We start from the raw sequence: 12,500 nt of genomic DNA on the forward strand, positions 1-12,500 counted from the left end.
TACATACCTCGCAATGATTTTACACGCACATTGCGAAACAAATACGCCTGAAATGGGCGCAAAAGCGTTAGTACATCTGGCCCTGAGTTCACGCATAACACTGAGGTTATTCACGCATAACACTGAGTTCACGCATAACACTGAGTTCACGCATAATACTGAGGTCACGCATAACACTGAGTTCACGCATAATACTGAGGTCACGCATAATACTGAGTTCACGCATAACACTGAGTTCACGCATAACACTGAGTTTATTGAGACTATTTTATATATTATTTATATTTATTATTACTATTTTATATCAGGTGGCTCCTATGTGGGCCTAGAACATTCAGCCATTTGGAACAGAGGGACACACACACACACATGCACACCAGAATAGGCCTTTTTAGTAAGCAGGACACACCAGAATAGGCCTTTTTAGTAAGCAGAACACACCAGAATAGGCCTTTTTAGTAAGCAGAACACACCAGAATGTGGATTTAATGGCCACATTCCCACACTTATAAAATGCAATTCAATGTGGAAGTATTCAGAATACGTTACTCCGACTGAATATATTACGGAATATGTTACAAATTTATTTTAAATACATTTTTGTGTGTGTGTGCATGTGTGTGTGTGTGCATGTGTGTGTGTGTGTATGTGTGTGTGTGTTTGTGTGTGTGTGCGTGTGTGTGTGTGTGTGTGCAGAAAAGGATCTCAATGAGCTGTGGAACCTGGACTTGATTACTCCCCTGTTCAACCAAACCATCACTGAGGACACTCACAGAGGTAGATATTTACACACACACACACACACACACACACACACAAAGGTAGATATTTACACACACACACACACACACACACACACACACAAAGGGAGACATTTACACACACACACATACTCACAAAGGTAGACATTTATACACACACACACATACTCACAAAGGTAGATATTTACACACACATGTCTTTAGACCTACCTACTTCACACATATTACAAGGCCCTGCTGAAAAAAACAGCCTGACCAGCAAAAGGTGGTTTGCTGGTTGACCAGCTTGTTGACCAGCTTGTTTGACCACCCTATGATGGTTGACCAGCTAGACCAGCAAATCTCTTGCGAAAACATACCTTCAGCTGGTTTACCCACCTAACTGGTTTTAGCTGGTCTTTGCTGGTTTTCTTCCAGCTCTTGCTGGTGTAGCTGGTTAGGCCACCAGCTGGATATGCTGGCGTGACCATCTGAGGAAGCTGGTCATGCTGGTTTGACCAGCCTGTCATGTGGGATACAGCTGGTGCAAGATGGTTATGCTGGTGACCAGCTTGCCAAGCTTGACATTGTTGGTGTAAGATGGTCATGCTGGTTTGACCAACATAAGCTGGCACAGCCAGTTAAACCAGCAGTGTAGACCAGCAACACCAGCTAAAATTACCAGCTTGAGGTGGTATGACAAGCAAAACCAGCTGAATTACCATCGTTAGGTGGGTACCAGCTTAAGGTATGTTTTCGCAAGAGATTTGCTGGTCTAGCTGGTCAACCATCATAGGGTGGTCAAACAAGCTGGTCAACCAGCAAACCACCTTTAGCTGGTCAGGCTGTTTTTTTTCAGCAGGGGTATCTCTGTCTCTCTCTCACACGCACACACACACACATGCAGGTATGTACTGTATCTCTCTCTCACACACACACACACCTGATGATTTCTATAATTACAGAGGCAACATTGGCTTCTCTTCACATCATGACGACGACTGCAACTACCACTACCACCAAGTCCTCACACATTGAGAAACCAGGTAGAACACACACACACACACACACACACTTACACTCACACACACAGACACACTCACACACACACAGACACACACACTCAAACACACACTCAGTTTTGAGCCCCACAATAATCCCTCATCCCCCACATTATTCCTTCCTAGAATTAGCGGTAACGCTTTAGAATTAGAAACCCAATTCCCAAGGAATTACCAGTGCATGAAAATGCAAAAAATATTATGTAAAATATCATACAGAGTAAAAAAACAAATAATGCAAATATAGTTACAATAGTGTTGCTAGGGTAAATATGTTGGTTGTTATGCCAAATTAAGTGGTTGCTATGCTGGTTGCTTGGGTAATCCTGTTGGTTGCTATGGTGGTTGCTAGGTTGACATTATGGTAGTTGCTAGGCTGTTGCTAGGGTATTTGACATGGTTGCTAGGCTGTTGCTAGGGTACTTAAGGTGGTTGCTAGGCTGTTGCTAGGTTAGTTGTGGTGGTTGCTATGCTGGTTGCTAGGTTAAACTCATTGGTTGCGATATTGGTTGCTAGGTTGTAACTGTGGAAGTGGTTGCTAGGCTGTTGCTAGGGTATTTGACATTGTTGCTAGGGTTTTTTACATGGTTGCTAGGCTGTTGCTATGGTACTTGAGGTGGTTGCTAGGCTGTTGCTAGGTTAGTTGTGGTGGTTGCTAGGTTAAACTCATTGGTTGCTATATTGGTTGCTAGGTTGTAACTGTGGAAGTGGTTGCTAGGCTGTTGCTAGGGTAGTTATGGTGGTTGCTATGCTGTTGCTAGGGTACAGGAGGTGGTTGCTAGGCTGTTGCTAGGTTAGTTGTGGTGGCTATATTGGTTGCTAGGTTGTAACTGTGGAAGTGGTTGCTAGGCTGTTGCTAGGGTATTTGGCATGGTTGCTAGGCTGTTGCTAGGGTACTTGAGGTGGTTGCTATGCTGTTGCTAACTTAGTTGTGGTAATTGCTATGCTGATTGCTAGGTTAAACTCATTGGTTCCTATATAGGCTGCTTGGCTGTTGCTAGGGTATTTGATATGGTTGCTAGGCTGTTGCTAGGGTACTTGAGGTGGTTGCTAGGCTGTTGCTAGGTTTTTTGTGGTGGTGCTATGCTGGTTTCTAGGTTAAACTCATTGGTTGCTAGGTTGCAACTGTGGAAGTGGTTGCTATGCTGTTGCTAGGGTATTTGACATGGTTGCTAGGCTGTTGCTATGGTACTTGAGGTGGTTGCTAGGCTGTTGCTAGGTTAGTTGTGCTGGTTGCTATGCTGGTTGCTAGGTTAAACTCATTGGTTGCTATATTGGTTGCTAGGTTGTAACTGTGGAAGTGGTTGCTAGGCTGTTGCTAGGGTATTTGGGATTAGTGTGTGCTTCACCTCACTGTGTGTTCACTGAGTGTTGAGTGTGTTTCACTAATTCACGGATTGGGATAAATGCAGAGACCAAATTTCCCTCACGGGATCAAAAGAGTATATATACTTATACTTCTACTATATAACCGCTGGAGAGGGACTGGTAGAGATGGGCACTCCTGTTCTGGGGGACGCTCCTGGTCTGGTAGAGATGGACACTCCTGTTCTGGTGGAGATGGACACTCCTGTTCTGGTAGAGATGGACACTCCTGGACGCTCCTGGTCTGGTGGAGATGGACACTGCTGGACTCTCCTGTTCTGTATGAGGAACAGCAGAGAGGGAACATGAGCAGAACCTGAGACTCTCTGTAGATTAGCAAGATTACTGTGTAGCTGGGTGAGCGGTTGGGTAACATGTGCTGTGTGTGTGTGGGGGGGTGTGTGGGTGTGTGGGGGGTGTGTATGTGGGGGCTGTGTGAGGGGGTGTAGACAGACAGATCCATGCGTGTGTGTGTGCGTCCAGTTAAGACTCTTGACCCTGCAGGGTGCCCGTGGAGAGTGGAACTGACCCTGAGAGAGGACCTGAAGGAAATCAGCCTATCCCAGGACATGCCCAGAGAGGACCTGAAGGAGAACAGCCTGTCTGTGGGGAAGCTGCAGCCCTGTGTGTTTGAGCTCTGCAAGTTCTACAACCAGTGCCTGTGCAGGGCACACACACACAGCAGGTACACACACGCACACACACACACACATAGCAGGTACACACACACACACACACAGCAGGTACACACACACACACACACACACACAAACAGCAGGTACACACACACATACACGCACACACACAGCAGGTATACACAAACACACACACACACAGTAGGTACATACACACACACAAACACACACGTTCACACACACACACACACACACACAGCAGGTACACAGCCAACCAGTGTCTATAGGAAAAACACCAGTATCTAGAAACATACCAGTATCTATAGGAGTGTGTGTGTGTGTGCGTGTGCAGGCGTGCATGTGTGCATGTGTGTGTGTGTGTGTGTGTGAGAGTGTGTGTGTGTGTGTGTGCGAATGCGTGTGCGTGTGGGTGTGAGTGTGTGTGTGTGTGTGCGTGTGCGCGCGTGTATGTGTGTGGGTGTGTGTGCGTATGAGGGGCCGTTTAGGCCTTAATTCATACTTGGTCTTACACACACTATCATAATCTTGCACATACACCACTATACTCATGCACACTCACTATTATAGTCATTTTACATGTATGTATGAGAGGGTATAGTCGTGTATGTGAGAGAGTATAGTAGTGTATGTGAAGGAGTATAGTAGTAAATGTGAGAGAGTATAATAGTGTGAGAGAGTAAAGAGTATAGTAGTGTATGTGAGAGAGTTTAGTAGTGTATGTGAGAGAGTATAGTCGTATATGTGACAAAAGGAGCTGGTGGCCTAGGCTATTACAATAGAATAGGCACCCCTCATGTCTTTGTAGCCTAATTTGCATTTGGTTTGCAGTAGTAGTTTAATATTTAGTCACATAGGACTTGGCTGATTTTTTCCTCGACCACTAGGTCTACACGAACATTGTTGACAGTGTAGGTCCCGCCCCTTCCTTGATGTTAATTGGCTAGCTGGAGAGAAGTGACATCGACAAACCAATCAGGAACTGAGAAATCAAACTCCTTCCGTTTCATGCAAACTCTCTCACATACACCACTATACTCTCTCACATATACTACTATACTCCTTCACATACACTACTATACTCTCTCACATACACGACTATACCCTCTCATACATACATGTGAAATGACTATAATAGTGAGTGTGCATGAGTATAGTGGTGTATGTGCAAGATTATGATAGTGTGTGTAAGACCAAGTATGAATTAAGGCCTAGACAGCCCCTCATATGTGCGTGCGCACGTGTGTGAGTGTGCGTGTGTGTGTGTTAGGGGTTTCATCAACTAACAGATACTAGTGTGTGTGTGTGTGTGTGTGTGTGTGTGTATGTATCTGCAGGTTTTGTGAGGACAGTCTGGGCTGGTATGAGAAGCACACCCATGAAATCTGCACTCGGGTGAGGAGAGTCGCCTTCTCAAGAAGTGAGTCACACATACACACACACACACACACACACACACAAGCATACAAACACACACACACGTATACACACACACACTCACACACACACACGCATACAAACACACACACACACACCCATATGGTTATGGTTATGGGATTTGGCCAAAGCGACAGACAGATAGATAGATAGATAGATACTTTATTGATCCCCAGGGGAAATTCAAGAATACAATTGACATACAAATAACAACAATACAATAGTTCAATTTAACAGTAAACAGTTTAAAAAGTTGGTAAGACTACATTAAGGAGAATAGCAATAACTAGAAAATGTAATTCTGAGGAATTACCAGTGCATGAAAATGCAAAACATATATTAACATCAAATGCAAAAACAACTTTAATTTGGAAACAGTTGTGAGCAGAAGAAAACAGTTGGCGGGAGTCATAGTTGATAAATTATTTAATAGTGAATTATTATGGCGGCCCGCATCAAATTCAAGTCTCTAACGCTTGCCTACAAAGTAGTCTCCGGCTCTGCTCCCACCTACTTGAATGCCCTCATACAGACTTACACTACCTCCAGACCGCTGCGCTCCTCTGACGAACGACGTCTAGCTCTACCACCGGTACGCTCAAGCCAATCCAAACTTTTCTCATCTGTTGTTCCTCGTTGGTGGAACACACTGCCAGTTCCTACAAGGGCAGGGACATCCTTTTCCACTTTCAAAAAACTCCTGAAGACCCAGCTCTTTAGAGAACATCTACTCTCATAGCAACACTTACAACAAGTCTTACTGATCCTAGCACTCACCAGCCGTTAAACTGACAAGTAACTGTTAAAAACAGCACTCACCGACGCACTTATTCTTACTGTACTCTAATGTTTTTTTAAACTGTCCTAAAATTGTGAGAATTGTTCTAAAACTTACTGTTTACCATGTTGTTAGTCGCTTTGGTTAAAAAGCGTCAGCCAAATGTAATGTAATGTAATTATAGTGAGGACTTTTATTTTGAAACAGTTGTGGGCAGAAGAAACAGTTGAACAGGGTCTGTAGTCTTAAGAGAGCCAGATTGTATGCTTAAAGCCTGAGACAGAGTAGATAGTTTAAAAGTTTAATGTAGCTAGTGCAATGGATGTTGATAGACAGAAAGTTTAATGGATGTTGATAGAGGGTTTAATGGATGGATGAGTGAATGGTTTGAAGAGGATGAATGGATAGAAAGTTGGATGGAATGTGCCTTATATCCTTGTAGAATGGAGAGACACAGAGAGAGTTGGCCTAGTTCAACAGAAAGCAGTTGATACAGGTGCAAATCAGTTTAATTAGCCCATTGTGATGTCATAGTGCCAATGCAACGTCTATGGGGAAAATAAGCTTGATTTATGTTCTCAAAAAGTATAAAGTTTACAAAAAACGAAAAATACATTCCTCAAGTGTCCTTTTCAAGACCTACGTTACAAAGTTTGAACAAAGTTTCTATGTGAAACGATTGAACGTTGATTGATAGACGTAAGCACATTGAATGACCTCTGTGTATGAAATGTGCTATATAAATAAACTTGACTTGACTTGACTTGACTTGACTTGAAGCTTGAAGAAGAAGACTACGGATAACAGAACCGTGCGTTTTCATGCACTGTAATAAACAACAATTTCAATTAAATCAATAGCCTAATGAAAATAAACAAAAACAAAAACAAATGCTATAATATACGTAAGGGATAATGTATAGAACGCCGGTCATTACTGGGAAAATAAGTCCTGACAGGGCGAACCGGACCCCGACGCGCAGCGGAGGGGTCTTGTTCCGCCCTGAAGGGACTTATTTTCACAGTAATGACCGGCGTTCTATACATTATCCCGCTTATTACACGGCTACTTGCCAAAACGAAATAATAAACTCCCCACGATATGACTTTAGCCTAGCCTATTTGTTACCGTTCATCGTGGCATTTGCTGAGAAACAAATAGTTTGCATCAACACATGCTGAACTTGAATCAAACATTCTTTAGAACACAGCTGATCAACCGTCTGCTTTCACTTTTGAATGAAGTTCCAGTCCTTGCGTAGTGATATGGAAGACGTATCAGAAGCACAAAACCCGTTGCCATTGACAGCGGTAATTATATGTTTGCAGCGGTAATTACATGAATATATTTTACCATAGAACTTTGGGAAATCCCATTCAAGCCAATGGAGCGTTCTACTTGTCTTGTGAAGAGCCGTGTAATAAAAACCATTAACGCATAAGAAACCTAATGAAAATAAACAAATACTATAATCAGGGGCGTAGATTTGCGTGGGGACCGAAGGACGTGTCCACACCAATGTCACATTACGACTGAAATGTCCCCACCAATATTCAGGTTGAAATGGGGAAAAAGGTGCTCACATGCGCTACACAAAGAGTTAAATAATGTCTCACTTCAGTGCTGCGGATCATCTCTTACAGATCTTGTAGCCTATAAGCAGAACCCGTCTACGGAGAGCCTGGCCACTCCGTATTAAGTCCCATTGTACCGAATTTTGGATGCAGTTCCACCAGAGTTCCACTGGGGGCGATCGCCATGAGTGCAGAATGAATGGGAGTCAATGGAGCTAGATGGCTAAATTTGTCTCTTTCAACTGATTGTCGTTGACAAATCTCAGATTTGATTGTAGTTTGTATAACTTCAACATGGGTTATAGGTCAAAAGTTGAATAAACGAGTACTTATGTCCTTTTGATTTCTTACAGGTTGGGTCATTGTTGCACATAACACGCTAGCAATGTGCTAATGAATGACGTCATTGACACATTTTAAAGGCTTTTTAGAACAATTAAGTGACTTTAAAAAATATAATACTCAACCAAGTGTATTTTCTTTGCCTCCCCTTTCGAATACAATACTCAAATTACTTGAAAAAAAATTATATCCCGAGAAAAGTGGATTTTGAGGGGTACAGCTCCATAGACCTCCATGCATTCTGCACTCGTGGACAAGCGCCCTCATGTGGAACCACAGAAGGAACTGCAACCAGTTCAGAAACCGAGAGTTTTCCGAGAGTGGCAGTTCTCCCCTTATTAGACATTCTCTGCTATAAGGGTAAATCGCGCTGATTTGAAGTTACCTATAATAACTACCAGTGAGCCGCAGTCTCCTGCGCAGCATGGCACAGCGCTTCAGCTTCACTTCACTACAAGGCATATGAAGTGCGTCCAAATTCACCCATTCTTCTCTGTTGAACTCCTGGAGAAGTAGGCTACTCATCACACATGTCACACGATAGAGCCTTTTCTCAGCTTTTAAACGGTGCTAGCTAGCCACTATTTTCTGTGATAAACAGTTCGCGAGAAAAGTTCTCTGCGCCCATCTCCACATCCATTTGTCTCGGTGGAATATCGGAGGCCTACACACTCTTCACGCAACACATGACAAACCATATATCAGAATAAACAGCAGACCTTACCGAACACAAAGGTGTAGGGTGGTGGTAGTGTAGTGGTTAAGGAGCTGGGCTAGCGTGCAGTAGCCTGAAAGTTGCCGGTTCAATTCCCGGCTTCCACCGTTGTGCCCTTGAGCAAGGCACTTAACCCCAAGTTGCTCCGGGGACAATGTGATCCCTTGTAATATAGCTGACATATATAAGTCACTTTGGTCAAGAAGTGTCTGCTAAATGTAATGTAATGTAATGTAATGTGTAATGCCCGTGTATTAGCTGTTCCAGAGTAATTCGGTTTTTAAATAAATTGTAGCAAAATTAAACATGGTCTTTCGGCTTTAAGCATTTCTTAAAACTGAGCTGTGCTTACATCGCCTAGATATCTGTAATTATTAGAATCAGAGAATATACAGGCAGCTCACGGTTAAGAGTTTGTGAATGTAGCCTTAATGATTTCTTTTCACAAAATGCTAAGCATGCATACACGTTTCTTAAAACTGAGCTGTGCTTAAATGGGTCAATGCATGATTTCATAACAGACCAAATAGAAAATAAATGTTAAATGTTAAATATACCCTACATATCTGTACATATAAAAGTTATCATGGATAGTAGTTGGACAGTAGCCTACATATCTGTACGTATAAAAATTATCATGGATAGTAGTTGGACAGTAGCCTACGTATCTGTACGTATACAAATTATCATGGATAGTAGTTGGACAGTAGCCTACGTATCTGTACATATAAAAATTATCATGGATAGTAGTTGGACAGTAGCCTACGTATCTGTACATATAAAAATGATCATGGATAGTAGTTGGACAGTACATTTTAATCATGGATAGTAGTTGGACAGCACATTTTAATCATGGATAGTAGTTGGACAGTACATTTTAATCATGGATAGTAGTTGGACAGTAGCACATTTTAAGCATTTTATATATCTATAGTGGCTGGTGAACGAGTTGAGTGGCTTTTTTTCGGGGGGGGGTAGTAGGTAGTGTCCCCACCAAAGCTCAGACCAAACCTACGCCCTTGACTATATAATATACAAACCATAAGAAACCCTTAATAAACTAAGTGCATGTTGAACATATATGCCTCTAGACATAAATAATAATCTTTTTTTTTTATCTTTTTAACATACTTATGAAAAATGGCATATCAAATTATTCATACCCTTTTTAAATAATCAATGGAAACATCTTTATTTGTTATCAAAGCTCTCAAAATGGTTCTTATAATATCTAACAAGCCTCTCCATGTCTCTACAATGATTGTAGACCGCACCTTTTTAGCAGCAATCTGGGTTTTGAGGCAGGAACGATTATTTGCCATCACTTTGGCCTTGTGCTCACTTTTTTGACGGATTGAGGTCTGGTCTGGCAGAAATGTCTATACATTTTTCTTAAGTCCTTTTTGGAGACTCCAAAAGGACACTTGGTTACCAAACTATATAACCAGAATCAAACATCTCTAACTTGAGAACCCCTTTGCCTACAAATGAAATATTGGCCTCTAATGAAAGCACATTGGGGGTTGCTAGTATTTGGACTTGGATGTCGGTGAATCAGGAATACAATAAAAGAAGCAGAATCACAATAATCATCATTTATTTTCCATTCCGCCTATAACATGTTGATAATAAAAGGCCCAAAAAAGTGTAAATGTGTAAAAAGGGGAGAGGGGAGCATGGAGACCGTCTGGAGTGTAGAGAGAGGAGAGGAGAGAGAGGAGAGGAGAGAGGAGAGGGGAGGGGAGAGAGAGGAGAGGGGAGAGAGAGGAGAGGAGAGGGGAGAGAGGAGAGGAGAGGGGAGAGAGAGGAGAGGAGAGAGAGAGGAGAGGAGAGGGGAGAGAGGAGAGGAGAGGGGAGAGAGAGGAGAGGGGAGAGAGAGGAGAGGAGAGGGGAGAGAGGGGAGAGAGAGAGAGAGGAGAGGGGAGAGAGAGGAGAGGAGAGAGAGAGGAGAGAGAGAGAGGAGAGGGGAGAGAGGGGAGAGAGAGGAGAGGAGAGGAGAGGGGAGAGAGAGGAGAGGGGAGAGGGGAGAGAGAGAGGAGAGGAGAGGGGAGAGAGGAGAGGAGAGGGGAGAGGGGAGAGAGAGAGGAGAGGAGAGGGGAGAGAGGAGAGGAGAGGGGAGAGAGAGGAGAGGGGAGAGAGAGGAGAGGAGAGGGGAGAGAGGGGAGAGAGAGAGAGAGAGAGGAGAGGGGAGAGAGAGGAGAGGGGAGAGAGAGGAGAGGAGAGAGAGAGGAGAGGAGAGGGGAGAGAGGGAGAGGAGAGGGGAGAGAGAGGAGAGGGGAGAGAGAGAGGAGAGGAGAGGGGAGAGAGGAGAGGAGAGGGGAGAGAGAGGAGAGGGGAGAGAGAGGAGAGGAGAGGGGAGAGAGAGGAGAGTGGAGAGAGAGAGGAGAGGAGAGTGAGTAGAGTGGAGAGAGAGAGAGGAGAGGAGAGAGAGAGGAGAGTGGAGAGAGAGAGGAGAGGAGAGTGAGTAGAGTGGAGAGAGAGAGAGGAGAGAGAGTAGAGTGGAGAGAGAGAGAGGAGAGTGAGTAGAGTGGAGAGAGAGAGAGGAGAGAGAGAGGAGAGGAGAGTGAGTAGAGTGGAGAGAGAGAGAGAGGAGAGAGAGTAGAGTGGAGAGAGAGAGAGGAGAGAGGAGAGAGAGTAGAGTGGAGAGAGAGAGAGGAGAGTGAGTAGAGTGGAGAGAGAGAGAGGAGAGTGAGTAGAGTGGAGAGAGAGAGAGAGGAGAGAGGAGAGAGAGAGGAGAGGAGAGTGAGTAGAGTGGAGAGAGAGAGAGAGGAGAGAGAGGAGAGAGAGTAGAGTGGAGAGAGAGAGAGGAGAGAGAGTAGAGTGGAGAGAGAGAGAGGAGAGTGAGTAGAGTGGAGAGAGAGAGAGAGAGAGAGGAGAGAGAGTAGAGTGGAGAGAGAGAGAGGAGAGTGAGTAGAGTGGAGAGAGAGAGAGGAGAGTGAGTAGAGTGGAGAGAGAGTAGAGAGGAGAGAGGAGGGAGAGAGGAGAGAGAGAGTAGAGTGGAGAGAGAGAGAGGAGAGTGAGTAGAGTGGAGAGAGAGAGAGGAGAGTGAGTAGAGTGGAGAGAGAGTGGAGAGAGAGAGAGAGAGAGAGAGAGGAGAGAGGAGAGAGAGTCTGGAGTGCAGAGAGGAGGATGGAGCTCTCGGTCTTTTTCTTACCAGACACGTCTCTGAGACTCAAACTCAAGTGGGAACTGGGTGAATACACTGCAGTACAGCCTGGGCATGTGAATACACTGCAGTACAGCCTGTGCATGTGAATACACTGCAGTACAGCCTGGGCATGTGAATACACTGCAGTACAGCCTGGGCATGCGAATACACTGCAGTACAGCCTGTGCATGCGAATACACTGCAGTACAAACAAACGCTGAGTGCGTGAAACTCTACCAAACTTGCGCACGTTGGGTGCGCTTAAAAAGGTTTGTTTATCGACAACCAAGCGTGATGCCGTAGTGTTAAACACCGTTGGAAACCTCAGACTATTGGCTAAAAAGATCTCACCTTCATGTCACTGGACATTTCCAATGGCTCGAACTGCCGTCAATCAAAGCGAAACCGATCTCATTTCCATAGCTTGTCCTCATTGGCTTTCAAGACAGTTTTCTCTGCATCCTAGGCACCGATTGGCTGTTGAGGGGTGTCGATCGACGCAAGAGAGTTTCACGAACGTCAACATTGGGTCAGATGTACGCCTAAATACATGTGGGAGTCGTAGCTAGCTATACTTTAGCTGAGTAGCTAACCGAGCTAACCGCTGACATTATTACAGCTGTGAGCAACCCTATGTGAGTGGTCTTGAATGAATCCTGGCAGGCGCGTAGCAAGCGTAGGGGATGT

General features: G+C 44.3%; 1 protein-coding gene across 1 annotated transcript in view; it reads left to right on the forward strand.

The window, feature by feature from the left end:
• The window catches only part of LOC121692775 (HERV-H LTR-associating protein 1), a 32,939-nt gene that overhangs the window by 18,319 nt on the left and 2,120 nt on the right, over window positions 1-12,500 (forward strand). The window contains exons 8-11 of the mRNA XM_042071652.1: window positions 697-777; window positions 1,706-1,786; window positions 3,671-3,851; window positions 5,157-5,239. Coding sequence (XP_041927586.1) covers window positions 697-777; window positions 1,706-1,786; window positions 3,671-3,851; window positions 5,157-5,239 — 426 coding nt within the window. The remainder of the gene's footprint in view (window positions 1-696; window positions 778-1,705; window positions 1,787-3,670; window positions 3,852-5,156; window positions 5,240-12,500) is intronic.

This window comes from Alosa sapidissima, chromosome 19 (assembly GCF_018492685.1).
Source record: "Alosa sapidissima isolate fAloSap1 chromosome 19, fAloSap1.pri, whole genome shotgun sequence".
Lineage (NCBI taxonomy): Eukaryota > Metazoa > Chordata > Actinopteri > Clupeiformes > Clupeidae > Alosa > Alosa sapidissima.